The following is a 27,858-nucleotide window of genomic DNA, read 5'->3' on the forward strand; positions in this document are numbered from 1 at the left end:
TGGTTATACATAAGTAATTTATTGACTATCAAATAGAGCACCCATCTATTGAACACTTACAGCACACCAAGCCTCTTTTTAGGTCCCTTATACAGTTATTAGTTACCGAGCTTAGACAGCAACCCCGAGGGTAACAACACCTATTTTTATATTAGAAAACAAAAGACCAGAGAAGCTTTTGCCTAAGTTGGTGCAGGTAGGAAAGGGCAGAGCCTGGTTTCCAACCTGAGTAGTCTGGCTCTAAAACACATGTTTTTAACACTGTGCCATCTCTGGATCAGTCGGCAATGTGGAATGGACCGCGCTCTTTCTCCTCATCTACATTAGAGCTCTGTATTTGATGTATATATGATACAGCGCTAAGACAGGCTGGGTAAGAATAAGGGGTAGAATGAGGGTGATCTTTGGGGTGGTGGGTCTTCATTACGTGTGACACAAAGCTTCACATGATGAAATGGCATTACACATACTTGCAGCAATGTTAGCTGCCTATTTTGATATTGTACTAAATGTGGAAACTGGGTAAAGGGTAAACAAGACTTCTTTGCACTACTTTTGCAAGTTCCTGTGAATCTGTAACCATCTCAAAATAAATACTATGCCTACATTTGGCAAGCCCCAAATCAATTTACAACTTGTCTCTTTCAGAATTGGTTTAAGGGGAGACCACCCTTGGAGACAAGTCACCTTTGGAGCAGGGTTAGAAAAGTCAGGAAAGTGGGAGAGAGGCACAAGGATAGAGGTAGTGGGCGGAGTTGAGGGTCGCCAATAAGAGTCGCCAGGGTGCTGAAGTCAGATCATTCTATCACGCTGTGGTTCCCAGATGACTGGTGTTCAGCTGTCCAAGTAAGAAAGAACTAAATTAAGTCTCCTGTCTCCATCTTGAGATTCTACCTCTTGCAGACTGTGACTCAGGACAGGGCCTGCTGATCTATATTTAAGAAGCTTTCCCTTCAAGTGAGGTAGCCTTAGGGACCTCAGATAGAGCAGCTGATAAGACAGAGAGAACTCCAGCAATGTCACTGGGATCAGTCACAAGGATCAATCGAAGCTTTTGATTTCATATGGTTGGAATAGCTCAGACACATGGATTATATTTACAACCTCAAAATCCATGTGTCCTTCCTGCATGCTATGCATAAGCAATGTGACCACACTAAATTGTGTTTTTCTATTGTGTCAGTTATTTACCAAGTTCATCATGATAGGAATGTAGTTAGAAACAGCATAATTCATTTACGAATGCTTTAGACTAAAAACTCTCTAGGTACATAGATAGGTTAATAATATTTAAGGCCACAAGTAACAAAAGAACCACAGGAACATAAACAGAGTTCTATTTGTCTTAAGTAGTAAAAATTCCAGAAAGAGGAGGTCACGGTGGTGAGGTGGGGCTGACAGCCCAGCAGTTCTCTTGGCTCCCAGCCTATCTGTATTCAAGACATGATGAAGGGTTGGAAACAAGATCACGGGCATCCCAGTGACCCACTAGCCACAGACTCACTAGCCACTTTCCAGTTGTAAAGGGGTCTGACAAATTGAGTATTTTGTTTTAATAGTCTCTGTGATGGAGGCAGGAGAGGAAAAGGAGAATGACTGTTAGATGAACCAACCTATTGTGTCTGCTTCAGTCTTCCAATCAAACGTTATCAAGCACCATTTAATTAAATACAGAAACAGCTGATCAAACGCACAGTAATAAATCATCGCAGAAAATCCGACTGATGTGACAATCAGGTGTGAAGAGTCCCACTGTCTGCAATGCTGCAGAGAAGCGTCGGTCTCTCATTCTCTGTTGGGACTAATTCCAGTTGTTTAAGAACTTCAGTTCCTTCGATTAGTTGCCTGCATAGAAGGGAATAACATATGATCAGTCTTGGATTTCCACATCTAGCTTACATTCACAAATGGAGTCCTATCCAACACAGTGAAGGCTATTACAAATTAACTGCAATTGTAAATATACGAACTAGCTCTCCGTGTGCGTACTTTGCTGCCTGTATGCCCAGCACCACTATTCAGGCAATGGTCTCTCTTGCCTTGAAACCGCTTGCTGCTACAGCTTTTAGCCAGCATCTCTGCATCTGCTCTGGCACCTGTCCACCCTGCTGGCACCTGTTCTCTTCACTGCAGTCAAGAGGGAACCATCAGAAATGCAAGCCTGATGTCACCTCCCTGTTCTCAACTCTTCCTCACTGTCGTCTTGTGGTCCCCTAATGCCTGCCTGTTCTGCCTCCCACTGCCCCGCGGAGATGTCTTGTTCTGCTCCACACAGGACGGCATCCAGTACTTTCAGGATGTGGTACTATCGTCCTGCCATCTCCTGGCTACCAGCTCTCAACTCAGTCTTTGGTTTCTTGGGAAAGGTTTCCAGGGTCGGAACTTATGGTAAGTACCCCCCATCACCATTGGGGGTGTTACAGGGGTGGGATATTTTTCTTAAATTTACTACTCTATGTGTGTGTGTGTGTGTGTCTGGAGGGGTCGGGGGGGTCTATGTGAGTGTGGGTGTGCAGAGGTGTACAGGTGAGAAGATAACTTTCTTCTCTCCTTCCACCATGGGGTTCCAGGTCATCAGACTTATGTGACAAGTGCTTTTACCCACCAAGCCTCTTCACTAACCCTGAAGTCTTTCATTCTTTCATTCACTCATTCATTCATTCTTCATCCGTTCATTTTGTTAACTTCTGGTTCTCCCTTAAGGGCAGAGGCACACTTTTGCTCAAAACCTGGCACTCAGCTACCACCAACTGGGTACATGAATAAGCACGCAAGCCTGCATTAGTCTGGGCCTCTGCAGGCACTCACTGGCTATGAGCTAGAACACCAGAGAAGTAATGCTTGACTTCTGATGTTTTCGGCTAAAAGGTAGCAACATGAAACCTGGGAAGATTGCCATCTTGTGTGAAGTGTCTTCTCACAAACATTAGAACCTAGGTGAGGAACCCTAATGCCCACATAAAAGCCAGATATAGTGGAACACATACGTAACCCCGTGTCGGGCTGGTAATGGGGAGAGACAGGCAGATCTTACAGTCCTTTGGCTGCAGGCAGCATAAGCCAAACTGATGAGCCCCAGGTTCAATGAGTACGGCATCTCAAAGAGTAAAGTGCAGCCGGGCAGTGGTAGCGCATGTCTTTAATCCCAGAACTCAGGAGGCAGAGGCAGGCATATCTCTGTGAGTTCAAGGCCAGCCTGGTCTACACAAGCTAGTTCCAGGACAGGCCCCAAAACTACAGAGAAACCCTGTCTCGAAAAACTAACCAAACAAACAAACAAGAAAAGAAAAGAAAAGAAAAGAAAAGAAAAGAAAAGAAAAGAAAAAGAAACAGAGAAAAGTGCATATATCCCACCTAGGTCTTTTCAGAAGGTTGTGCTGGGGTGCTGGAGATGAACCCCAGAGCCTCATGCACACAAAGCAAGCACTCTACCTGCTAGGCTGGCTCCTCACTCCTGATAAGGGTCTATTTTCTATTCACCCCATGCTGTTGGTATAGGTTGTGTTTCTACTTTTTGACGATGCCCTCTGGTGCGCAAGTTTTTGTTTTGTTGACATCCCAATTTACCCATCTTTCCTTGCCATGATTGACTGATTAAAAGCACTTGCTCTTCAACAAAACCAGAGTGACTTCTTCTGGTCTTAGCAGGCATACACACACACACACACACACACACAGACAGACACACACACCACATTCAAAATCTAAAACTTTCAGAATCAGATTATGTTTCCTTGGTTGCACTGTCACATTTCAAGTGTTCAATGGCCATGGTGTCTGGCAGCTGCTACAGTACAGGGCAGAGGAGACTTCAGATTTCCATCTTACAGAACATTCAGTTGTAAAACACTGATCGGACCCCTGCTATGCTCTTACCTTCAGCATCTTTAGAGCCATCAAGCTCCACAAATGTAACTTATTCATCACTGGCATTTGCCCACTCCCTCCCAACTTGCCTATCCCGCCAGTGCCGTAAATAAAGCTTCATCCGTACCTACCATGACGAGACTTCCTGAGCGGACTCTATACTTTATTCTTTTCCAGCTTACTCCTGACTTCTACAGCAATCTTGCCCAAAGTACTTGCTCAAGTAGCTTACAATTAAAAGCTCTCCCATAGTTTCTCATCATCTTTGGAAGAAGTCCATACCCTGAAGCATGCATGGCACCTATGGCTCAGTGGTTCTTGTCCCTCCTCTTTCTCTAGCCTGTCTCTTCTCCCTTGGGCTTCGCACTCTTGCTAGACCAGCTGAGCTGTAGACATGCTTCTCTCTTGTTCCTTAGGGCACTGGAAGAGTGTCTTATGCTTTCAAAACTGATTTGATTAATTGTAATTTCCCCCTTCCTTTATCTGGTTAACTTCTACTTCACTTTAGCTACCTGGTTCACATGCTCACAAAGCCTCCCACAGTTCCTTCCCACCTTAAGACCCCCTTAAAAGGAAATTCTCCTCTCACCATCCCCAGCGCATACTCCCTCAAACTTCTTCCATGTGTATGCGTGGATGGCAATCTTACAAGCTTGCATTTTAATATATATTATTTCTATTTTATGTGCACATTTGTCTGTGTGAAGATGTTAGATCACCTGGAACTGGAGTTATAGACAGTTGTAAGCTGCAGTGTGACTGCTGGGAATTGAACCTGGGTCCTCTGGAAGAATAGCCAGTGCTCTTAACCACCGAGCCATCTCTGCTGTTGGTAGCTCTTCTCTTGCTGCCCTGAAACTTGGATCTGCAGACCAGGCCGGCCTCAAACTCAGAGATCTGCCTGTCTCTGCCTCCAGAGTACTGCAATTAAAGGCGAGTGTCACCACCGCCCGGCACAAGCTTGCATTTTTATATTCTTTCCCCATGAGGGACACTGGGCAAGGCCATGCTGTGGATTGCTGCAGTCTCTGCTGATAAGCATTCCTAGCGTCTTCTACTTTAGAACTTGGAAAGAGGAGCCCTCAGGTAGGCAGGAGACTTCTGTGTCTCCAGACCTTGCTGACCACACTTGGACTGGCAGAAGCAGAAATGTCCAGAAGATCCCAGGGCAGCAGCAGCTTCACCTGGGCAGGAAGGCCTATTTCATCCGCTGTAACGGGACTGGTTGTCTGTTCTGCTGTTATCTCTCTCCAGCTCTCTAAACATTCTGTGGGGTCCTGTTTAGCTATTCCAACCTGACTGAAACTGCCTGTAGTAGAGTTCAGGGTTGAGCTGAAACAATGAAAGGGATACACTGCCTCCCTGCGGCCAGAGTGGTGATGACAGCGAAAAGACTCCCCCAGGAACGCTGAAACAATGAAAGGGATACACTGCCTCCCTGCGGCCAGAGTGGTGATGACAGCGAAAAGACTCCCCCAGGAACAGCGATGAAATCATTCACTGAAAACACGTAAGGATCCCAGTTTGCTTTTCCTTGAGGAACTGGGGAGAGGGGTCATCCCAGTCCCACTTCCAGCCGTCCCAGTAATCACTTGAAGTCTTTGCTTTATATATCTCTCTGGTTTTGATGGGGTCCTTTGTTTTTATCTGCCTTTCTTGGTGGGATCGAAGGTCTCTGAAGAGCAAGCCCGTGTCCTGCCACCCTCTCTCCACTCTAAACATCAGCAATGACAGATGACAGGTGCCCAATAAAATTATATTGAATGAATCAAGAAAAGCAAAGATGACAGCTGAAAACGGCGTAGGGCAGGAGAGGGAGCGGTGCGGAAGGTTGACTGGCTGTGTGGTGTGTGTGTCTGCAGGAGATGTTGGTGGAGCGCTGAGGGTTCGCTGTAGCCACGCTTGTGTCTGAGAAAGGCGGCTTTAATGACTCACAAGGCGTTGGCAGGAGGGGTAGAGACTGTCAGCAAGGAGGCAGAGGATATTCAGTTGATCCGAGGAGAGCTAGAGTTAGCTAAAATTAATACAAGAACGCATTTTCAGCTCACGCCTTTAATTCTTGAACGAGGTGGGGGGAGCAGAGGCAGGAGGATCCCTGAGTTTGAGGCCAGCCTAGTCTACAGAGTGAGTTCCAGGACAGCCAGAGCTACATAGTGAGACCCTGTAACACACACACACACACACACACACACACACACACACACACACACACACAGAGAGAGAGAGAGAGAGAGAGAGAGAGAGAGAGAGAATGCATTTTCACAAACAAAAAAAATTACAGACAAAAAACTCAGATTACTTTATTACTTGGAGGAAAACTGGAAGCAACTCATTAAGTTCTAAACCTATGAATGAAAAGTCATCTCATTAAGTCTGTCTTTGGAAGAAAATTAATTTCCTACTCTCCCCAACCTGGAAGTATCACAGAAAGCATTAAACTGGAACTATTGTGGTTGAAATGAACAGTGATATGAAAGCCCTTGGTGAGTTGCAGAGGCAATAAATGACCCTCTGGAGGGACTGAAGCAACCTAACGAATATTTAGAAATGCTCTATTGCATCACCCTGGGCAAGACAGTCTGCTGGCTTCCCTTATAGGTTCATCAGTAACCGAGCATGGAACAAAACACTGAGTGATGAAAAGTGCATCCATCACCTCTGTGGTCCACAGGCTAATTAGCTGCTCGCTAATATTCTAATAATTACTATTGAGGCCATAGAGAATCTCACAGAAGTGAGATGGCATAAACTTCTCACTTCTGCATGTAACTGTATCTATATTATTAAGCACTATAGTATGAGTAGTTACAAGAATTGATATTGATCTGGAGACTGAAGATCACAGGTAAGTGGGTAGGTAGGTACATATAGATAGATATACAGAGTGATAGACAGATAAGTATATGAGTAGATGGAACATTACCACAGCTGTGTTTAATTTCTATATTTAAAATTTATTGTTATTGTTATTATTATTATTATTTTATGTATGTGTTGAAGTCAGAGGACAATTCTTATGGAGTTGGGTCTCCTTCCACCTTTATGTGGGTTCCAGGAATTGAGCCTCATAATCATCAGAATTGTGCGACAAGAACCTTTACCAATGAGTTGTCTTGCCAGTCCAAATTTCCTTTTTTTATGGATAACAAATTTGTTTTAACTATTTATGGTTAGATGTGTCTATTATTTTGTATTGTTCAGTTCTATTTTTGGCTAATCAGATTATGTACAATAATCATGCAACACTTTATATGTGTGAATACTATGCAGGAAAACCTATCATGTACATACCCGAAAGCCACGTATTTTTTATCCAGATAGGGAGCTGCTTGCAGTGTAACGTAGAATTGTGAGCCATTGGTATGATGACCTTTATTGACCATTCCAAGAACTCCTCTTTTATTATGAGGAATTGAAAAGTTTTCATCTAGGAAAGAATAATCGTAGGTCACTGAAGCATCGTTTCCAACAGTTACAGCATTTAAAGAGCAAGGGAACTTGGTAAGAGGCTTCACGGCACTTGCCGGTCTATTGCAAACTGTAGACATTTCCATTAGTTTTGATTACTTTCAGATATTTAAACAAGCTTCTTTAAAGTTGTAAAATCTTACTAAACTGTTGAGCATTTATCTCATCTGTCTTTATGTAGCTAGAACCACGTGTCCTCAGATATGAATTGCTTCCAGTGAAGGACAGCAGGCTTCCTTGTGCTACCTGCAGTGGACCCTCATCCATTCAACCAGTGTGAACATGATAAACACCATTCTCACGCCTGCATGGGTCTGGCCCTCCCCTGCAGCATCTTACATAGACATCGACTGTGGAGTCACCGTCTATACAGGTTACGGGTGCTTCCTGTCATGTGTGTGAGCAGGACTCTGTCACCTTAACTGGCTCAGCTGTGCTCCTCAATATTGATGAAGATAGTAGTCTGTGCTTATTATCACTCAAATACGCTTTCATCTCCAGCCTCCTAGGGGCTGACTTGTGAGGGAAAGGATAGTTTGTGTAAATGCAAGTGTGTAAGGTTATATGTGGGAAGAGCACAGCCCTGATGACGAGGCCACCATTTTCAGAAGTATCACCCCCAGATGTGTTTCTGTGACAATGAATCTTGGTTGCCAACTTGAAAGGATTTTGAATCCTCTTGGAGAAACAGCTGGCGGGGGGTTGTCCATGAGGTTTCCAGATAGGTTTAACTGAAGAGGGAACAGTCACTCTGACTGTGGCTGCACCACCCAATGACTGGGGGCCCAGAGTGAGGAAAGGGAAGACATGAGCTGAGCATCAGCATTCATCTCTCTCTGCTTCCTGACCAGATGACATCTGTTGCTTCAAACTCCTGCTGCCATGCGTTCCCCGCCATGATGGACTGCACCTTCATACTGTGAGCCGAACAAGCCTCCCTCTGCCCTAAATTGCTTTCGTGGGTGTTTTGTCACAGAAACCTAACAACAGCCTCCAAGTTCAAATGCACTAGAACAGGTGGTGGGTGGTAAAGTCAATGCGGACACTCACTGATTATGAGATTCTGGCTGGGGGATTAGCTCAGAGGCAATGCACCTACCTAGCATGTGTGAGCATTGGGTTCCATGCTAGCATAGTCAGTTAATACATAGTCACCTACATAGTTGGGCATCGGGCTAAGGAAAGAGAACTGCAATTTCAAGGCCTGCCTGACCTACAAAACTCTTCATGGACCCACCTCTACACGCTCAGTCTTTTTAAGTAAAGTTCTATATATATATAATAGTAGTTATGTGAGATTGTGTGCAGAGGCCAGAGGTTGATGGCAAGTGTCTTCATCAATTGCACCCCCACTTTATTTACAGAGATAGGGTCTCTCATTGACTCAGAGCTTACTAATTTGTGAATCTAGCTGTCCACCTTGCCCTATGATCCCTTGTCTCTGCCTCCCAGGGGCTAAAATCAGAGAAAGGCTGCCAAGACAACATCGCAACAGCCCCAATAAGGAGATTTCTTTGGACTATGTCACGTTGTGATGGAACTGACTGCAGCTGGATGCAGAGACTTTCCCACCCCTTGGTGCAGTCTTTCAACAGAGGCCCAGAATTGTAGGAGGCCACTTGTTTGTTCCCAGCTGCTCAGCACCAAAATAGTCACACAGAAACTGTATTAATTTTTGTATTAATTAACTGCTTGGCCTATTAGCTTATTGGCTTCTCCCTGGCTCTGCCTTCTTTCTCTCAGCACTCAGTTTAGTTCCCTCCCACCCCCCAGCCCCTGCCTAGCTCTACTTTACCCTATCACAGGCCAAGACAGCTTCTTTATTCATTAACCAATAAAAGCAATACATATACAGAAGGACCTCTCACATCACAGAATCTCTGCTGTCTTTGTCTCTGTGATGTTAAGAGGGGCTGATGTAACAAGGGCCTCCACCCATGTTTCACTGTGGCCAGGAGAGTAGTTGCTATCCTACAGTATTATTTCCTTTCCATTTATTAATTGGATGTGTGTATATGTGTATTTGTGTATGTGGTATATACACACATGTGCAGATGATGTGTGCAGGTGCCAGAACCTGTGTGCATGCTTGTATAGGACTGTGGAGGTTTGAATGAGAAATGCCCCCACAGGCTCATATGTTTAGATGCTCAGTCATTGGTTGGTGGACTGTTGGGAAGATTGGTTGGTGTTGCCTTGTAGGAATAGGTGCGTTGCTGGGAGTGGGCTTTGAGGTTTCAAAAACCTGTGCCAGCCCCAGTGTTTCTCTGCCTTCTGCCTACAGATCGGGATGTCGCTCTCAGCTACTTCCCCACCATGGTCCCCAGCGTGATGATAATGGACTAACCCTCCGAAACTGTAGGAAAGCTCTTCTACGAGAGTTGCTATGGTCATGGAGTCTCTTCCCAGCGATAGGACAGCGACTGGGATAAGGGCAGAGGAAGATACCTGGTGTGCTGCTCCACCATTGCTCCCTTCACCTCTTCTGAGACAGGATCCCTTCCTGAACCTGGAGTTGGGCTGGTGGCCATAACCCAGTACCCTCCCACCGGACACACACATGGTACAGGCACATGCAACCATGCCCAGCCTTTCTGTGACATTAGAATCCAAACTCAGGTCTTCATGCTTGGGCAGTAGGTGCCCTTACCCACTGAGTCATCTCTCTAACCTCTGCAATACTTTTATAAAAGGATGATCCATCCATCCATCCATTTTGATATTTTTGAGACAGGATCTCGCCGTATAGCTCTAGCTGTCCTGGAACTCACTATATAGAACAGGCTGGTTTCCAACTCACAGAAATTTGCCTGTTTCAGCCTCTTCTGTTCTGGGATTAAAGGCAGGTGCCATCACACCTAGTTGAGCTATTTATCTAGCTACAGATTTATATATCTCATACAGAGAAGGCCAAATACATGCTCAATTAAATACCTCAGCTTTCATGATAACAGTTTTTTTAAAAAATATTTATTTTTATTTACATAGGTAAGGTGTATATATGCATATGTATGTAGGTGCCCATGCAGTCCAGAAGAGGGCACTGGATCCATTGGAGCTGGAGCTACAGGTGGCTGTGAGCTACCCGATGAGGGTGCTGGGAACCAAGCTCTGATCCTTGCTAAAAGCAGCATGCACTCTCAAACCCTGAGCCATCTCTCCAGCTCCAAGACAATGAATTCTTTTTTCTATCATTCCTCCAAGGGTACCATTTAGACTTCATTTATAACACAGTATCATTATGAACTTGTGGGTTTAAAATATATGTTGGTTTCCAACCAACTGCAATTACTATTTTTATATGGAGGTCAAATTACCACATCTTTGATCGCTGACAGCCTTTCCAAACTGGTTCTGTTGGCATTTTACCATGACTCTTGTAATCTTTAATAGCATTCCTGATATCTGGTAGAACAAGAGGAACTAACTAATACCTTGGAACTTATCCTATAGAAATACGCAAGTAAATGTGTGTGCAAAGTTGCTGTGGACTGGCCCAAGCAGTTGGCTGCTGGAGATGTCTCATGTAGCCCAGTTGGCATCAAACTCGCTACGTATCTGAGGATGGCTTTGAACTCCTGATGACCTTTTCTCTACCTCCTCAGTGCTGGGATTACAAGCATGACCCACGATATGAGGTGATCTGGGAGATCCAACTCAGGGTTTCATACATGCTAGGCAAGCAAACACTCTGCCAACTGAATTACATCTGCAATCCCAGTGATTTTGTTTTGTTTTGCTTTGTTTTAGAATACCACTCGGTCTTTAATCAAGTAAGGACAAAGCTCCACTTTTAAAAAAAATCTGCAGCTTGAAGGATAACACCATTTTGAACTTTCATTTCTACTAAATATGATCACAAATTGTCTCGTTTGAATCCTTTTAAATTTGGATAATCAGCTGCTATACGACAGCCAAACTTGAAAGATACCTACCTTCAAATATTGGTCCATAAATAGACTCTCCGTCATCTCCTCTTCCCTGTACTATATCTGAGAAATAACAACAACCAGATGAGAACACAGTGATAGCAAAGGGAAGAAGGTGCCTTTAATCCTGACTGTTTCCATCTTACATCAATCTAGAGTAAGCTGCCCAGCTGAGAACATTGCTACAATCACTTCACTTTATCATGCAATCATTTTTACTTTTAGAAACTCATTCTGTTGTCATAACTCTCTGAGGCAACAAACAGGTTATAATGTAAAACCTTTGGGAAATGTTAAATTATCATTATGACTACAATTTAAAGAAGATGCTCACACAAATCCGTTCCCTTCACAGGTCATTTCATGTGTCAGCTTGAATGGAATTGGCACTATTAGGGGTTGTGGCTTTGCTGGAGGAAGTGTGTCACTATGGAAGTGGGCTTGGAGCCACACCCAGTGTCTCAGACCACTTCCTGTTGCCTGTGGGATCAGGATATAGCTCCTCTCCACTCTCAGCTACCTCTCCAGCACCATGTCTGCCTGCATGCCGCCATATCCTGCCCATGATGATAGTGGACTAAATCTCTGAAACTGCAAGGCACCCAATTAAATGTTTTCCTTTATAAGAGGTACCACGGTCATGGTGTCTCTTTGCAGCAATAGGAACCTTATCTAAGATATTCCATACTTCACTTTTCAGAGGAGTGGGGAGAATAAACTGAGAAGATGAAACAGAAGAAGTTCTTATTGAACATGAATGAAAATGATGCTCCAGGTGCTGGGGAGGCAGCTCATATGGTAGAGTTTTGTGTGCGACCATGAAGACCTGAGTTTGATTCCCAGCATCTACATGAAAAGCTGGCAGGGTGGCACATGCTGGTGGTCCGTGGATCCTGGAGCTCACTGTCCAGTCACCCTAGCCTAACTGACAAGCTTCAATCCCAGTGAGAGACTGTATCTCTAAGAACAAGTGAACATCTCTTGAGGAATGGTACCCAAGGTTGACCTCTGGCCTCCACACACGTGCATACAAACCTGCAGGTACCCACCCACACCCACACATAAACACACATACATGTAGATATTTTTTTTAAAAGGTCACATTCAGATTTTCATTCCTTTCATTACCCTTGGCTGGGAGTGTAACTCAGTGGCAGAACATTTGCCCAGCATGTACAAGACCCTGAATTTGACAGCGTGCACTGTAAAAAACACCGTTATCCATAATAATAACTTACTTATTTAAACAGTGTTTTGAAAAGGAAATTCCTTTTGATATAATAAGAGGGTTTTTCTTTATTTGCTTTTGGTGTTTATAGGAGCTGCCTACTTTGGCTTCGGCAATGTTCCCACTATAAAAACTCCAGACAGAAGTTCTTTTCTGTCCACCCACACCTGGGTAAATAGGCGTGTCTTCTGTGTCCCAGCCTCCCCACCAGTACACTCGACTTCCTTTAGCCCTCGGCTCCACCCTCTCCTCTGTACAGTGCTCAATAAATGGGGGTTGGAGGACTGACTGTCTTATTCAAGTGTAAGCAAGCTAGTAGGAAGGGTGTGCTTTAGAAAAAATTAGGATCTGATCCAACAGGAAGCACACAGAGAAAAGTTACTTGGGAAAGTGAATGGAGTATCTATCATGCTATTCGTGTTGATGCAAAAGACAAAATAACCCCCCTCAAAAAACAAAGTTCTCACCTCAAAGGGGTTAAGATGCTTTATTGTGGAGTCAAATTTGAACGAGCATGTCCCCAGGAAACACGGAGCTAGGCAATCCTAGGTTCCATGTTCCATTATGGAAACAGTTTCAAGAAAATTTATAGTAACCGAAAAAAAGTTACAAATCAGGGCATTTAACAATACATTGGTGAACACACCAAAGAGGCAGTTACAGCAAGATGGGAGAATTTCTCCTCTAGGCCTCACAGACTATCTGTTGACTTTCTTAGCCTTGGGGTTGCTGGAAGCTGGTAGTCTACTAAATTAATAAATTTTGAAAGGCTTTAATTTGTTACATAGATGTGAGCAAGGAACCTGCTATCTAGGGGACTAAAGCTAGCCCAAGATAAAGTGTATTCTTGTCTTACTTAGTTTTCTTGTCTCACTGTCTGAAACGAGATTCAATACCTGCACACTTTGCCATCTGGAAATCTTAGATATATAGAAAAGCAACTTCAACAGATACTGTGACCTACTTCCCCTGAGTCTTGTTCTGAGGAAATTAAGAAACAAAATGTAACAACTAAAACTTAGTCCCTGAGGGTAAACATCACTAGGCAGCTGTTATCTTCAAATTTTTATTACTTTGACTGATTGAGGTGTCTGTCTGTTTCTCTCTCCTTCTCTCTTTCCCTTCTTCCCTCTCTCTCCCTTCCTCCTATCACTGGCAGCAGCTGTCTTCAAACTTTTTTTTTTTTTTTGGTTTTCCTGGAACTAGCTCTTGTAGACCAGGCTGGCCTCAAACTCACAGAAATCCACCTGCCTCTGCATCCTGAGTACTGGGATTAAAGGTGTGTGGCACCACTACCTGGGTTTTTTTTTTTACTTTGATTACATGCTCTCTTGCTGTCTCTGATAAAGGAATGACAGGAAAAAGGTAGATTTTTGAACTACTTTAATGCAAAAAGCAACCATTAATTTCAAAATATTTTATGTTGATATGGATTTTGATTTAGTGATACAAATTTAAAGTTAATTTTGTTATAATATATAACTCTTGTTATGTTTATGTAGCTCATTTTAAATATGTAATGTATAATTAAGAAACATATTAATAGCCATCTATAATAGTCAAACATATAGTCATGTTAGGTATGTTTTTAAGGTCATACACAGATATATTTAGATAGATAGATGGTCTTCAAACACTTCAAAGGCCTACAGAATATGACATTTAATATGTTTAATAATCTAAGGCTATTCGTGGCAATGAGACAAGTCTGTTCCTGACAATACCAATTTACTTCAAAAGATGATGGGCATCAAAGAACCTCCATATGGAGTTTGTTTTCTTTATGGCAAAAGTTAGACATGTGGGCAAAGAAACTGCCCTTACCTCAATTGCTGACAGTAAACTGTCCAAACTGGACCAGCAGAATGCAAAAGAAAGTGACTGTCAAACATTGCCAAGACAAGGTCCTTCAAAATTTCCTGCTTCTCAGAAAAAGTCTGTCAGATATGTTAGACCTTTAGGCCAAAGTTAGATGTCCAACGTTACAGAAGAACTTTGGTGTCTGTTCAGGAAGCGAGATGTCCCTATTGTTAGTTAGCAGTTCACCCTTCTGGGGTCCTTGGCAGAGTTGAAGACTAGATAGTCATAGTTAACATTTTCTTTAGTCGTGATAAAACATAAATTAGTTATAAAACTTTAGAGTCACCAAGATAAGATAAATAATAGGGAATTTTCTCTAAACTTGCCAAATACAAATGAACTGGATATTGTAACTATAATTCTTACATAATAACTGTTATGCTATACATAGTTTTACTATGTTAGAGTTAAAGCCTTCCTTTTTAATTAGACAAAAAGGGAGAGATGCTGAGGAACAAACTTTGTACACTGTAAATATGTATTATTCTCACTGGTTAATAAAAAAGCTGGTTGGCCAATAGCTGGACAGGTAGAGGCTAGGTGGGACAGCCGAACTGAGAGGACACCGGGAAGAAGAGCAGTTTCGGGAGAGGCACAGAAAGAAGCAAGATGAATGTGTCATGTTGAAAGAAGGTACTACTATGTGGCAGAGTGTAGCTAAGAAATACGGGTTAATTTAAACTATAAGAATTAACTAGTAATAAGTCTGTGCTATCATCTGAGCATCTGTAAGTAATAATAAGTCTCAGTGGTTATTTGGGAATAGTTGCTGAGACACAGAGAAACTCCATCTACCCCCCTCCCACCGTGTGTGTGTGTGTGTGTGTGTTTCAATGCAACAGTACCTTAGTGCACAATTCTAGCCTTCCACAGAGATGGAATATGGTCACCAAACAAACACGGTCTTTCTTTCTTTTTCCTTTCCTTTCCCTTCCCTTCTCTTCTCTTCTCTTCTCTTCTCTTCTCTTCTCTTCTCTTCTCTTCTCTTCTCTTCTCTTCTCTTCTCTTCTCCTCTCCTCTTCTCTTCTCTTCTCTTCTCTTCCTCTCTCTCCCTCTCTCTTTCTCTCTGTTGTTATTGTTGCTGTTGTTTTTGGAGACAGGATCTCTCTACATAGTCCTAGCTGTCCTAGAACTCACTCTGTAAACCAAGCTAGCCTTGAACTCATAGAGATCTGTCTGTCTTTGCCTCTGGGTGCTGGGATTAAAAGCATGGCCCAGCCTTGTTCCATTTTCAAATTCCCATCCTTAGCATGCTTCTTAAAATGAGATCCTGGGTATTTTTTTTATGTATTTAGTTGAACTTTTAAAAGTACTTTCTGATTAAAAAAAAAATGTCATCTTACTCTATGCCATTTTTAAATTTGCAATGTTCCTGAAAAAAGAACTTATATTAGGGATTAAAAAATACTTTTGACCACATATAACTGTCTTTAAATTATACAACTGTTATTATCAATATCGAATTCTTGGACTGAAGATGGCTCCATGAAGTGCTCCCCATGCAAGCATAAGTACCTGAGTTGGGTTCCAGAACCTATGGAAAAGAAGCCAGATGAACTGCATGGTTCAGCACCCATGACTCAGCACCCATGACTCAGCACCCATGACTCAGCATCCAGGAGGCAGGCAGATCTTGGTGAATTCCAGGACAGCCAGGGCTACCTACTGAGACCCTGTCTCGAAAAAACAACACAACAACAAAGAAATGGAGGATCTCTGTGAATTGGAGGCCAGCCCTAATTCTTTATAATTCATAAAGGTAAACAAATGGTGTTAATGCACTCTGCTTTGATGTCATATTAAGGTTTGCTGCTCACCTCCTCCTTGTATCCAACCATTCTGGACTACTCGATGAAAAATTGAATCTTTGTAATGAAGCTTTACGCCTCTCTCAGAAAACCCTGCCGTTCCTGTGCACAAGACCTGAAAATTTTTACATGTTTTGGGACATGTATCACAATATAGCTACAAAACAAAGATGAAAGGTCAAAGATTACTCAGTATTTTATCCATTATAGATGCCTCAAAATTTATTTGAAAAAAAAAATCAAAATTCTCTTACCTCAAAAATCAGTCTTCCAACTGGAGAAAGATCGATACAAATGTCCAAGAACACAAAATCATGCTATTGAAATCATCAAGAAAAAAAATAACGCAGGTCAATGTTTTGTAAGCTTTAGAAATGTTTAAAAAAAAACCAAAGCATTCTTTTCAGTGATAAGATTTTAACCACAATATGAACAGATAGATAAGAGCAAGTACAATCTTAACCACAACAGATAACTGTAAAATTAATGACCTAAAGGAATTTTTAAATTTATTTTACCAAGTCTGTACGGGGGAGGCTGCTAATTAGCTCCAGGCTTCTTAGCCCAGAAATAATCACACAGAAACCATATTAATTAAATCACTGCTTGGCCCATTAGCTCTAGCTTCTTATTTGCTAACTCTTACATATTGATTTAACCCATATCCATTAATCTGGGTATCGCCACATAGTTGTGGCTTACCCGGTAAAGTTTCCAGCAGTGTGTCTCTAGCAGTGGCTCCATGGCTTCTCTCGGATTCCGCCCTTCTTTCTCCCAGCATTCAGTCCAGTCCTCCCTGCCTAGCTCTACTCCACCCTGCCCTGCTCTGCTATAGGCTCAAAGCAGTTCTTCATTCATTAAGGTAATCACAACATACTGAGGGAAATCCCACATCACAAGTCTAACATTTATAACATACTACACAATGGTTTATAGACCTCTCAGTAGCAAAGCTTTGAACAATGCTAACCTCATGCAGGACTGGGAACACATGAACTAGAAATTCAGATTCCAGGGCTCAGTGTGGAAAGAAACAAGGGACAGTCCCCTGGGGACAGAAACAGACTAGGGATTCTTCACTACTCTTCTGAGTAGGTCTGGGAAAAGATCCAAGTGAGTGTCGTGGAGCTGGTGACTGTGTGTCCTGGATTTTCAGAGCCAGTGGGGCCTGCACAGAGCCAAGCCGCACCCCTTCTCACTGGGAAAATACAGCTACTGTTCTCACTACAGTTTTGGCACGCATGGCCCCGAAAGAGAAGGGGGATGTGCTTCCCAGTTATCTTCGCTCACCATCTCCTGTCCTCACGTGTTGTCACTGGGAGTACCTCTCGGTAGAGATGAATGTTTTTGAGGTTTTGCATAGGCATATAAAAGGGCATCCAAAGTTGGGCATGGTGGTTCCTGTCTGTAATCCCAACACTTATAAAGCTAAGGCAGGGGAATTGCTGTGAGTTCAAGGCCAGCCTAAGCAGGCTACTAAGACCCTGTCTCAAAACAATACAAAACAGAAAGGCATCCAGAATAAATAGGCTAGTCTTTATCTCCTTAGCCCTTAGGGACCACCGTACAAGTAATGGGGTGTGTTTCAGATTGTGGACATGACTGTCATACATGGAATACCAACTCAAAGCAGTATGTTAATTTGCCTCCCTTCTTCCTTAAAAAAATCAAGAAAACACATGATATTTTAAGTGTGTCATATTATGTCACTCCAAGCTTTTTAAGTTTTCAGTTACAAGATTGAAATGATACTTGTGCTGTCTAGCGTCTAGCAAGGAAGCATTGCAAGCATACTGAGTATAACCGAAGTTTTCTGTTCTTTTTCCAGACAGTGTCTCACTGTCCAACCCAGGCTGGTCAGGAACTCATTACACAGCCAGAGCCCAGGCTGACCTTGAACTCATGGGAGTTTTCCTGCCTCAGCCTCCTGAGGGCTGGGCTCACAGGCAATAATGCAGGATTTCCATGGGCCAGCTAATTAATTTGTTTGGCCCTCTTAGCTTCTGCACTACAAGGTCTAAACTATAAGAGAGTGCTAAGGCTAAAGAACAGGAGGCAGAATCTAATAAACCTCACAGGCTCGGGAGGGACAAGAGGCTATGTCAGAAATTATGGCTCACCGGGGAAATGAATTAGAGTCTATTTGGGCATAATTAACCTCCCTGTGCATCAACTGATTTTCTTTTACGGGGCGGCTAGGAACAGATAGTTCTGGATGTGCATGGTGGAACACGCTTCTAATCTCGGCTCGAGAGAGGCAGGGAGATCCCTAGTTTGTGGCTAGCCTGGGCTAAAGTCCCTAATTTATTTATCTTTTTAGATTTATTTATTATGTATATAACATTCTGCCTCCATGTATGCCTGCAGTTCTGAAGAGGGCACCAGATCTCATTACAGATGGTTGTGAGCCACCATGTGGTTGCTGGGAATTGAACTCAGAACCTCTAGAAGAGCAGCCAGTGCTCTAAACCTCTGAGCCATCTCTGCAGCTCTAGACCCCACTTTAAAAATAGCAACCAAAAGTAAAAACCAAAGATAATTCTGAAAGTGTTCATGACAGATGAATGTGACACAAAGTAACATCCAGTCACCAGGACCCAAACACACAAACATACACGTCTAGCGGGGTACTTCAGCCTGGAAATAGACAAGGTTCTCGGCTTGGTTCAACACGAGAAATCTGCCCTGTAAAAATACTCAGTCTTTTCTCAGGACTCTAGATCCTCCGTTGCCAGTGCCACCGCTAATTCACGCTTCATTGTTCCTAGCACATGTCACCACAGCGCTTTCCAGACACTTCGCCTGCCACCAGCTTGCTTTGACATGGCTGCTCCCACTGCACCCAAAAGTGAAACGGATTATGTTGTAGCCTGAAATGCTCTGTTGGACTGTCTTCTTCGTGGACAAAATCTCTGTGTTTCAAAAGGGATAATAAATCATCATCTTAGGATCTGCTGGATTTCCCCATCATGCTTAACACCTGACCATCCTGGGCAACATCCCAGTGGATTTCACTAGCATTGCTAGAACTTGCAGGGCCCAGATTCTCCCTCCTCCCACCCTGGGATGGAAAGGTTGTGAACATGTGGCCTAGATTTCTGGGAAAGTACTCCTGGGACCTGGGGCTCAGGAAGTATTGTAAAGACACGAAAAATGTTGGGGAACCACTTTCCAGGATGACGGTGGCAGCATGAACCTAGGGCTAGTGGTTGATGAACCCGGGGTGGACTGCCAGCCACATACTCCTCTGGCATGGCTCTGGCCATCTCCCTGGTATGTGGCCTCCTTGTGCCATTTTCCCAGCTTTCCTGTGAACTCAGAGAGTCAGCACCATGGCAATACACATCTTTGTTAGTCAAGTAACTTCAGACCACTGGCACCAAGACTCATTTTCAGTCTCATTTTCTCAGCCTGATCAACTACTATTTCTGCCTTCCTTGTGGCCACTGACATTCCTGGTGAACACCATGGACCTCCAGATTTCCTTTGGGAATTAACCACAAACAGTAAATCCTCCTCTGTACCTCAGAGTTTTCAGCATTTTAAAAACGCATTGTTTATTTAATCAAACACTCACTGGCTACCTACCATGCTTAGTTCCTGCTCAAGGCAGTGGTTAAATACGGGGCATGAGACAAAGCCCTGGCTCTGCACAGCTCAGGTGCTAGCACCGGGTCACTCTGTGTAGCCCAGGCTGGCCCAGAACTCACTCACTCACTCCGTAGACCAGGTTGGCCTTGAACTCAGTGATTCACCCGCCTCTGCCTCCCAAGTGCTGGGATTAAAGGCATGTGCCACCACCCCCAGCTTGTGGGGAAATTTTCTTAATTGCTAATTGATGGAGGAGGCCCAGCCCAATGTGGACAGTGCCATCCTGGACAGGTGGGCCTGGACTGTATAAGAAAGTTTACTTCTTGCTGCCTGTGGATCAAGATGTAGAACTCTCAGCTCTTTGTCCAGCACCATGTCTGCCTGCCTGCATGTGGCCATATCCTGCCAGGATGATAAAGAATTAAACCTCTGACACTGTAAGCCACCCCTAATTAAATGCTTTTCTCAGTAAGAGTTCCTATAGTCATGGTGTCTCTTCACAGCAATAGAAACGCTAAAACAATCCTCATCCTGTAGCTCAGATTACTCAGGGGCTGATGGTTAATCCCAGTTCATTCCTTTCAGTCTCAATGCAGTAGTGCTCACTTAGGTGTTAGGAAATTCTAACTAAAGTATTTCAGGGCCAGGGATAGAGAGTTGACTCAGATGCTAACCACGCTTGCTGCTCTTCCAGAGGACACAAGTTCAGTTCCCGACACCCCCATCAAGGGGCTCGCAAATGCCTTTAACTTCAGCACACCCTCTTCTAACGTCTGAAGGTGCCTGGACACATGTGGCACCCAGGCCAGTGGAGGGAAAGCCCTCATTTACTACACAAGTCTGATGGCCCAAGTTCAGTCCCCAGAGCCCACATAACAGCGAAGGAGAGAAGCAACTCCACAGCCTGCTGAGGTCCACGTGCCCTCCCCATTAATGATATCCACTAGCTCCTGCTTTGCTGTGAGACAGGGTCTTACATATCGTCCAGATTGGCCTTAAATTAAGGGTACAAACAATCTTCCTGCCTCAGCCTCCTGAGAAGCTAAGACTACAGGTGCATATCAAAAGGTGTTTATGTTCTAGTAGGAGGAATGCATGCATGTCCATCTTGAAAGGGGAGGAGATGGACTGGAGAGATGGCTCAGAGGTTAGGAGCACTGGCTGTTCTTCCAGAGGTCCTGAGTTCAATTCCCAGAAACCACATGGTGGCTCACAGCCATCTATAATGAGATCTGGTGCCCTTTCTGGCGCCCTTTCTGGCATACAAGCATACACACAGAACACTGTATACACAATAAATAAATAAGTAAATAAATAAGTAAATAAATAAATAAAATCTAAGAAAGAAAGAAAGGAAGAAAGGAAGGAAGGAAGAAAGAAAGAAAGGAAGGAAGGGGAGGAGAAACACAGTCTGCTGTGACATACATCTGCTTAACACATTGCCCGACCAAACCCTGAACTATAATCCTTTGCAACTGCTTTTAATAAGGTCACTGGGGGCTTACGTCTTAATCTCCTGGTGTATCTCCTTTGTGAGTACATCAACAATTAATGCTGAGTTAACCCAAATGGATAATTCTATTAAAAACCTATGTAACTTGCCTTGGTATCTTTTAAGAACTTGGTGGAATAATCCAAAGTCAGTGCTTCATACAGCGCAGAGGGTCGGACATCAACCACATCCCACACCTTCTGGGCCCATTTCTTCAGGTCAAATGCATTACCCAGCAGTTGATCATTAATAAAGCACATCACATAGGAGGAATATACCCAGGTTTCACCCTTCAGTTCCTACAGGAAATAGGGGCGGGGTGCGGATAATGACAGAAAAACAAAACAATTGCTGAAACCACAAACCACAGCTTGAGGTGAACTCTACAGCCTAATTTGCCAGCTACAGGATTAATGCTTTTAAAATATGCTTTTTAAAAAATCATCTTTCAGAATTCTGCTGTGAAAAAGAATTTAACATTTTTGAAACTCTTAACATAATGAAGAATAGAGAATAACTTAGAAAGCAGTCTTTAAACTATTACAATCACAGGTAGGTGAAATTGGGTAACAATAATATCTACATGGAGCACCTGTTCCATTCATCTGTGAATTCCGTGCAGTCTCTGTCTCTGTGTATAGGCACACTTTACTGTGTGCATTCTTGGAAGCGGGCCTGGGTAAGGTATGCTTTTCACTGTAGAGAACTGCAGTGTGTGTGCATGCGTGTGTGCAATGAAGGTATGGAACCCATGCATGAGACAGTGATTATTCTGGATAGAGGAGAATTTCTTTAGGAAATGCCTCTTCAGGGCCAATGGGAGTTTCTACATCTGATCAGAGACAAAGAAGAAAACTCACCTTCCCCGACACTTTAAACCTAAGCCACTTAAGATGAAGTATATTAGTGTTTTCATCCGTGCAATGCTGCCGTCGGCTTCCTAGATCCCCAGCATGGCCTGAACAACATGAACCCCAGAGAAGATACGGCCTGTTATTTTCCAGTGCCAACCCTGGCAAACCTTGAGTGACTTGGAGCAGACATTTGCAAGTCTTAGTAGAATCTGATTTGTGCTGGGGGATTGGACTGGATGGAGAGGCTGCATTTCTAGTGGTAGGCAGCGAAATTCTGGTCCTGTAACCAGAATACTGGGTTTTGTGCTGCCTGTCATCCCAAGCCCCGGTGAGCTGGGGCACAAGGATTGAATCTTTAAGCTGTGCTTCATTCAGACAACCACTGGAAGACAGAGTCTGCTCCTCATCTGCCTGCCGCTGTCGTCTTCAGTTAGCGTGTCTTACAACGAAAAAGGCTGCCATTCCAAGTTCAGTCCTGCTCCTCTGGTCAAGCCTGACTCTGAGGTTCTCCATATCCCCTCCCACACTTATTCCTCATTACTCATTGTCACCCTTCACTGGGGAGATTTGGGTACTGTCTAGGCAGCATCTAGGATGAATTAACAGACAAGCAGGTGGCAGTATGTACGTGTCTAGATGCGTGTATACAGATTCTGCTCTGCAACGTGAAGGAAGGATGTGCCCTCTCAATATAGGACATAAAAGTGCCCCTGTCTGTCCCTCCTGCTCCCATCAGTCCACTGGTCTCAAGACTGCACTGGAGAAATACCAGCGAGCCGTATTGCCAGCGAGCTGTATTGCCCGCTCCTCTGAGGAGCTTTAATATCCTCTGCCTTGCTTTCTGTGCCTTTCTCAAAACCTGCTTTCAGCTTTTGCTCTGAAGAGCGCACTTGTTCATGCCCAGTGGTGAATCACTGATAAAGGCTGGGCAGTCCCTGGAGTATTTAGATTTACTGGTGTTGTATTTTGCAAGACCCAAACCTATAGCAAGAAGGGAAAATGTAACTGTGGACATTTTGTTCTATGAGGTAGGGAATGCCAGAGAAGACATGTAAGATAGAAACACTATCTCTTGGTGCACATTAGGAGAGTTCCTGGCTTGCCTGAAGGTAGCAGCCTGGCTCTGATACTTTCTAGAACTTTCTGTCACTACCTGCTAATGATGTTGTCCTTTTTTTTTTCTTTTTTTTCCTTTCTTTTGAGTGAAGAGATAGGCCTTCCCATGGACCTTGAAGCTGTGCCCATAGGGAAGCCTTACATTCTGTGGGACCATAAGGTAAGTCAAACCTTATGAATTGACTCACTGGGACCAAATGTCCTAGGAAGCTCTACACTGAATACAAGACATGGTTTACACTAAAAAGTTAAGCTGACAAATATGGGAGTGAGGGTGGGAGAGAGAAGAAAGGAGAGAAGAAAGGAGAGAGACCAAGTAAAGCAACAGCGATGAACTAGAAAACCTCATTCGTGGATTTTCACAGCTGTCTCTAACTCCAGGCCCAGATTCATTGCCCTCTTTTGGCCTTCATGGGCACTAGGCATGCATGTGGTTTATGGACAAAATACATGCAGACAAAATACCCATGCACGTATACATTATTAATTAATTAATAATTGAAAAATGGTCTTATGTTAGGGTTGGTCAACTGTCCCAGTTTCCTTAAATTTGCTTTGGTTTAACATTGAAATTCCTGTTTCCCAAGAAAACCAGGACCATTGGTTACTCCTAGCTGTAGCAGGAGCTGAATGTCTCCCTCCCTTCTTACCCAGCATCCTAGAATAGTGTCCTCCATTTCTTAAGCACCGTGCATAAGTGTTTGCTATGACTTCATCATATGACATATGGCTGAGTCAGGATGCCACCTCCTTCTCACTCTAGGCTCCAAGTAACACTACTATCACAATGTAAGCTAGCTACCATCCCCCGACAGGGCAGCCCTGGGTTCGAGGAGAAATGTGGAGAACAAAGCTTCCAGTAGGGCGAGCTGCTCAGAGGAGGGTAGCCACTGCCAGAAGACATCCTCAGACAACAGCCCCATGCAACCCGGTTGTCTCTGTGAAACGCACACCCACACTTTTCAGGTTAAGGGCCAGGCCACCGTAAGCTGAGTGTCAGGGTGTCACAGGCAGTGCAAGCAACACATAAGAAAGATGGGTGGCCATCAGGGCTAGCTGGCGTCTCCAGCTGTTTAAAACCCATCTCTCTCAAATACCAGCTACAAGATGCAATTATCTTACCGTTTAGGAAAGTCTAGGAAGATAAGTAAAATAATTAGGGAAAGTGCATAATAAAGAGGACACATTATAGCGGGAGTTTGTCATCCCCCCAAACTGTACAAATACTTCACACGGAAGTGGACTTGCTAATATCACCCATGCTGGTGTGTCCCTTACCCTCTTTTTCTCCTGTAGATACTGATCCCAAGCAAATTCTTGAAGAGGGACTATCACAGGATCTTCAAATCTGGATGGAAAATTATTTTTCAGAGTCTAGGTTGCAAGATAGAATAGTTTAGGTTCTCATTTGTGTATTTACTCATTTATCTGGGGATGGGGTGGGTCAGGGCACACTAGCCACGCATGCACATGTGGGAACCAGGCAGGGCACCCCACCCTAGCCACACATGCACGTATGGGGAGTAGGCAGCGCACACAGCCATGCATGAACATGTGGGGACCAGAGGTCTTCCTTTTCTCCTCTCTAGCTTATTTGTTGAGACAGGTCTTTGGTTAAACTTGGAGCCATTTCAGCGATGCTGGCTGGCTGGAGAGTTCCTGAGACCCACGGGCCTCTTCTTGCCAGTCTTAGGGTTACAGGAGTCATCTGCTGAGCTTGGCTTCACATGGGGACCAGGGCTCTGAACTCAGGTCCACAGGCTTGCACAGCTGGCATTCTGTTCCCTGTGTCATTGTCACAGTTCCTGGTTCTCTCTTGAAAGTCAAAATCGTTTCTCTAGATTTTTATGGGCTCATCAGACAGTTTCATACAGCGCACACAGGCCACCCTGCCCGTCTGAGATGCCCTGCTTGTTCTCAGGGTTCCTGCCAAGTCATTCTGACCCTGTCTGGTTTGTCCCTTACCTTTAGGGAACAAGAAGGCAAGGGTATGTCTTAGTCTTCCTATATTGCTACCACATCTGGTATGTGGTGGGCCATCGACACATAACTCAATAAATGAGTTCATACCAATGGCTTTGGGATCTCTTATATTCTCTTAGGACTTTTCCCCTAAATTAAATTGCTAAATTTCAGGTACTTGATTTGTAGCAAAAAAATTATAAATATTATTGTCTTAATTTGTTGATGTAAGGAGAATGACCAAAAGGCCACTGTTGTGGTTATGCCACTCAGGAAGAGAAGAAGCAAATGCTCAATACGTGTCAGCTTCTAGATACGCTTTAGTATTGAGTGTGCTTTAGCCAAACATTTTTCATGTGCATGAATCAGAGAAAATTACTCTTAAAAAAAAGACTTCTAAAAGTTGTGTGTGTGTGTGCTGGGGTTGGGTCAGGATGTAGTCAATGTTCATGTGATTGGGGATGTTCCTGGAGACCAGAAGAAGCCATCAGATTTCCTGGAGCTGGAGTTGTAAGTCGTAAGCTGGCAGACGGGTGCTGTTGCTAGGGATGATGCTCGGAGGCCCTGCTGTGGTCTAGAAGAGCACAGGCTGGCATGTTCTATCGCGTGTGGCATTTCAAGCGAGGGAAGCCTGGGTGAGAGTGTTTCATACTCTGGGACTGTGCAAGATGGCCACAAACAAGAGAACTATTTCTCAGTTCCACAGCCTGCATTCGGTCGGTTTCAGACAATCCCACAGGATGACCACTGTTTCTAAGTGAAGAATTATCTAGTAAAAGTAATGAGATCAGTAGTTTTTATGTTTGTTCATAATAACAGCATTTGTTGTAGAGTGATCCACATCCAAATTAAAATATATGCTAATATTTATCCTTATTTTGTGCAAATCTAAATCTGTCTATGAGTCAGGCATCTGGGATTATTTATAAATATATTGGGATTATAATCAAATATCCTTGATTATGCTAGAACTAACTGAATTTACATTGATACATTTTCATATATGAATATAGTCCCAAGAGGCAAAATCTTGGGAAAAGTACATTATTAGAAAAGTAAAGACATTGTTTTCTTGAGTTGGTACCATCTACATCAGATTTAGATTCCTGTAAGGTTTTGAAAGAACTGACAGCCAAGAATAATTTCCACATCTTTTAATGATCGAAAGACAATCAAAGATGAATCATATTTTGCATTACATCAAAATCATATGTAAGTCCAACACAGCATCGACAATAAAATTTCATTGGAACACTACTCACTATTCACTCACATCCTGCAGCTGCTGCTCCGCTCTGTTGCGTAGCCTAGGCTGACCTTCAGCTCTCTACCTTCCTGTCTTGGCCTCCTGAGTGCCCGGAGGATGGGCCGGTTACCATCCCTAGGCACAGTGCTTTCACAGGGTAAGCCTGAGACTGTGTTCCAGAACACCTAACATATTTACTAATTGGACTTCACAGGAAGGGGGGAAAAAAGCAAATACGTTTCCTGCAGTGTGGAACAAATATACTTCACCCTAAGAGAAGCAACTAAGAAAGAAAAGTATCCCTCGAACCTCTTTAGCAATAAAACAACCCTGGTTCAAAACAACAATAAAAACGAAACAAACGGAACCAAGAAACCTTTATTCTCCCTCCTACACAACCCAAACAGTGGGTGCTGGGGCAAGCAAGAGGCAGTTTCTGAAGGTGAATTCTACTTGGCTGCCCTTGCAACCATCTGGGCAATCTGGAAAAACAAGCACAAACAGTAGGTGCCGGGCAGAGCGGTGCCTTTGGGTAGGTGCGGGGCAGAGCGGTGCGGGTGGGTAGGTCGCAGGGCAGAGCGGTGCCTGTGAGTAGGTCGCGGGGCAGAATGGAGTGTGTGGTAGGTGTGGGGCAGAGCGGTGCGGGTGGGTAGGTCACGGGGCAGAGCGGAGTGTGTGGTAGGTCGTGGGGCAGAGCAGTGCGTGTTTCACCATCGTTCTCCCACGTTTCTCCTGCTTTCAGGTGGCACCAGGCTAGATTTGTTTGTTTGTTTTTCTTCGAGTGTTTTATGTCACTCTACGAGTTTTAAAAGACATATGGATTCTTCAAAGCACTTCTGGGCCATCTTAAGAATCTGAGAAGTATCTGTCTTTGTTAGAATGCAGAAACACCTATAGAAATTATAAAGAAAAAGAACTGTCCAGAATGAAATCACCCCAAATCACAAGGAGTTGATTTTTGTTTTAAATCAGCTAGTTATGCGGTAATACTTTTCTGTAACCTTGAATTTTGTAAATCCATAATTCAGTCAAAACTTCACGTGGACTAGCATCTCGACGCATAGCTGCGCGGAAATTATCATTTTCCCCGTGCGGTTCTCCCCGCGACCTGCCTTTGTTCCCTACACACCCACACACTCACCCAGCCTGAAGGTAGAACGCGGACCCGCCAGCGCTGGCGGGACCGAGACAGGGGGCTGCCGTGCTCGTAGAGACTGGGGGGTAAGAGTTACCTCAGCGATGGTCTTCGACATCTGAAAGCTGGAGCTTTTGAAGAGTCCCACCACCTTCACCTGCAGCCGTGACTCCGGCAGCAACGGAGTGCGGCAAGCTGAGGGCTTCGGCCGGCACGGCTGCCGCTGCGGCTGCGGAGTGGCCATGGCCGCGCTAGCCGCAGCCGGGAGCACAAACACTGAGAGTCGCCACGGCAACCGCGTG

General features: G+C 44.0%; 1 protein-coding gene across 3 annotated transcripts; it reads right to left on the reverse strand.

Moving 5' to 3' along the window:
• Nucleotides 1-27,852, reverse strand: Ppil6 (peptidylprolyl isomerase like 6). 3 transcript variants are annotated; one of them, XR_015002298.2, is made up of 9 exons: nt 27,654-27,850; nt 24,492-24,587; nt 21,354-21,542; nt 16,415-16,477; nt 16,170-16,317; nt 11,271-11,327; nt 7,159-7,294; nt 1,614-1,845; nt 1-838 (listed from the first exon to the last, which is right to left on the reverse strand). XR_015002298.2 is itself a non-coding variant. In XM_048424965.3 (8 exons), the coding sequence occupies exons 1-8, from the start codon at nt 27,798-27,800 to the stop codon at nt 1,734-1,736; spliced, it is 948 nt and encodes a 315-aa protein (XP_048280922.3). In that variant the 5' UTR covers nt 27,801-27,850; the 3' UTR covers nt 1-1,733. The 3 variants fall into 3 exon arrangements, 2 of the variants coding, with proteins under 2 accessions (XP_048280922.3, XP_085546849.2); XM_048424965.3 differs by having other exon boundaries at nt 1-1,845; XM_085690723.2 differs by lacking the exon at nt 24,492-24,587 and having other exon boundaries at nt 1-1,845; nt 27,654-27,852.
• Nucleotides 27,853-27,858: the final 6 nt, after the last annotated feature.

This window comes from Myodes glareolus, chromosome 1, assembly GCF_982192425.1.
Source record: "Myodes glareolus chromosome 1, mMyoGla1.1, whole genome shotgun sequence".
NCBI lineage: Eukaryota > Metazoa > Chordata > Mammalia > Rodentia > Cricetidae > Myodes > Myodes glareolus.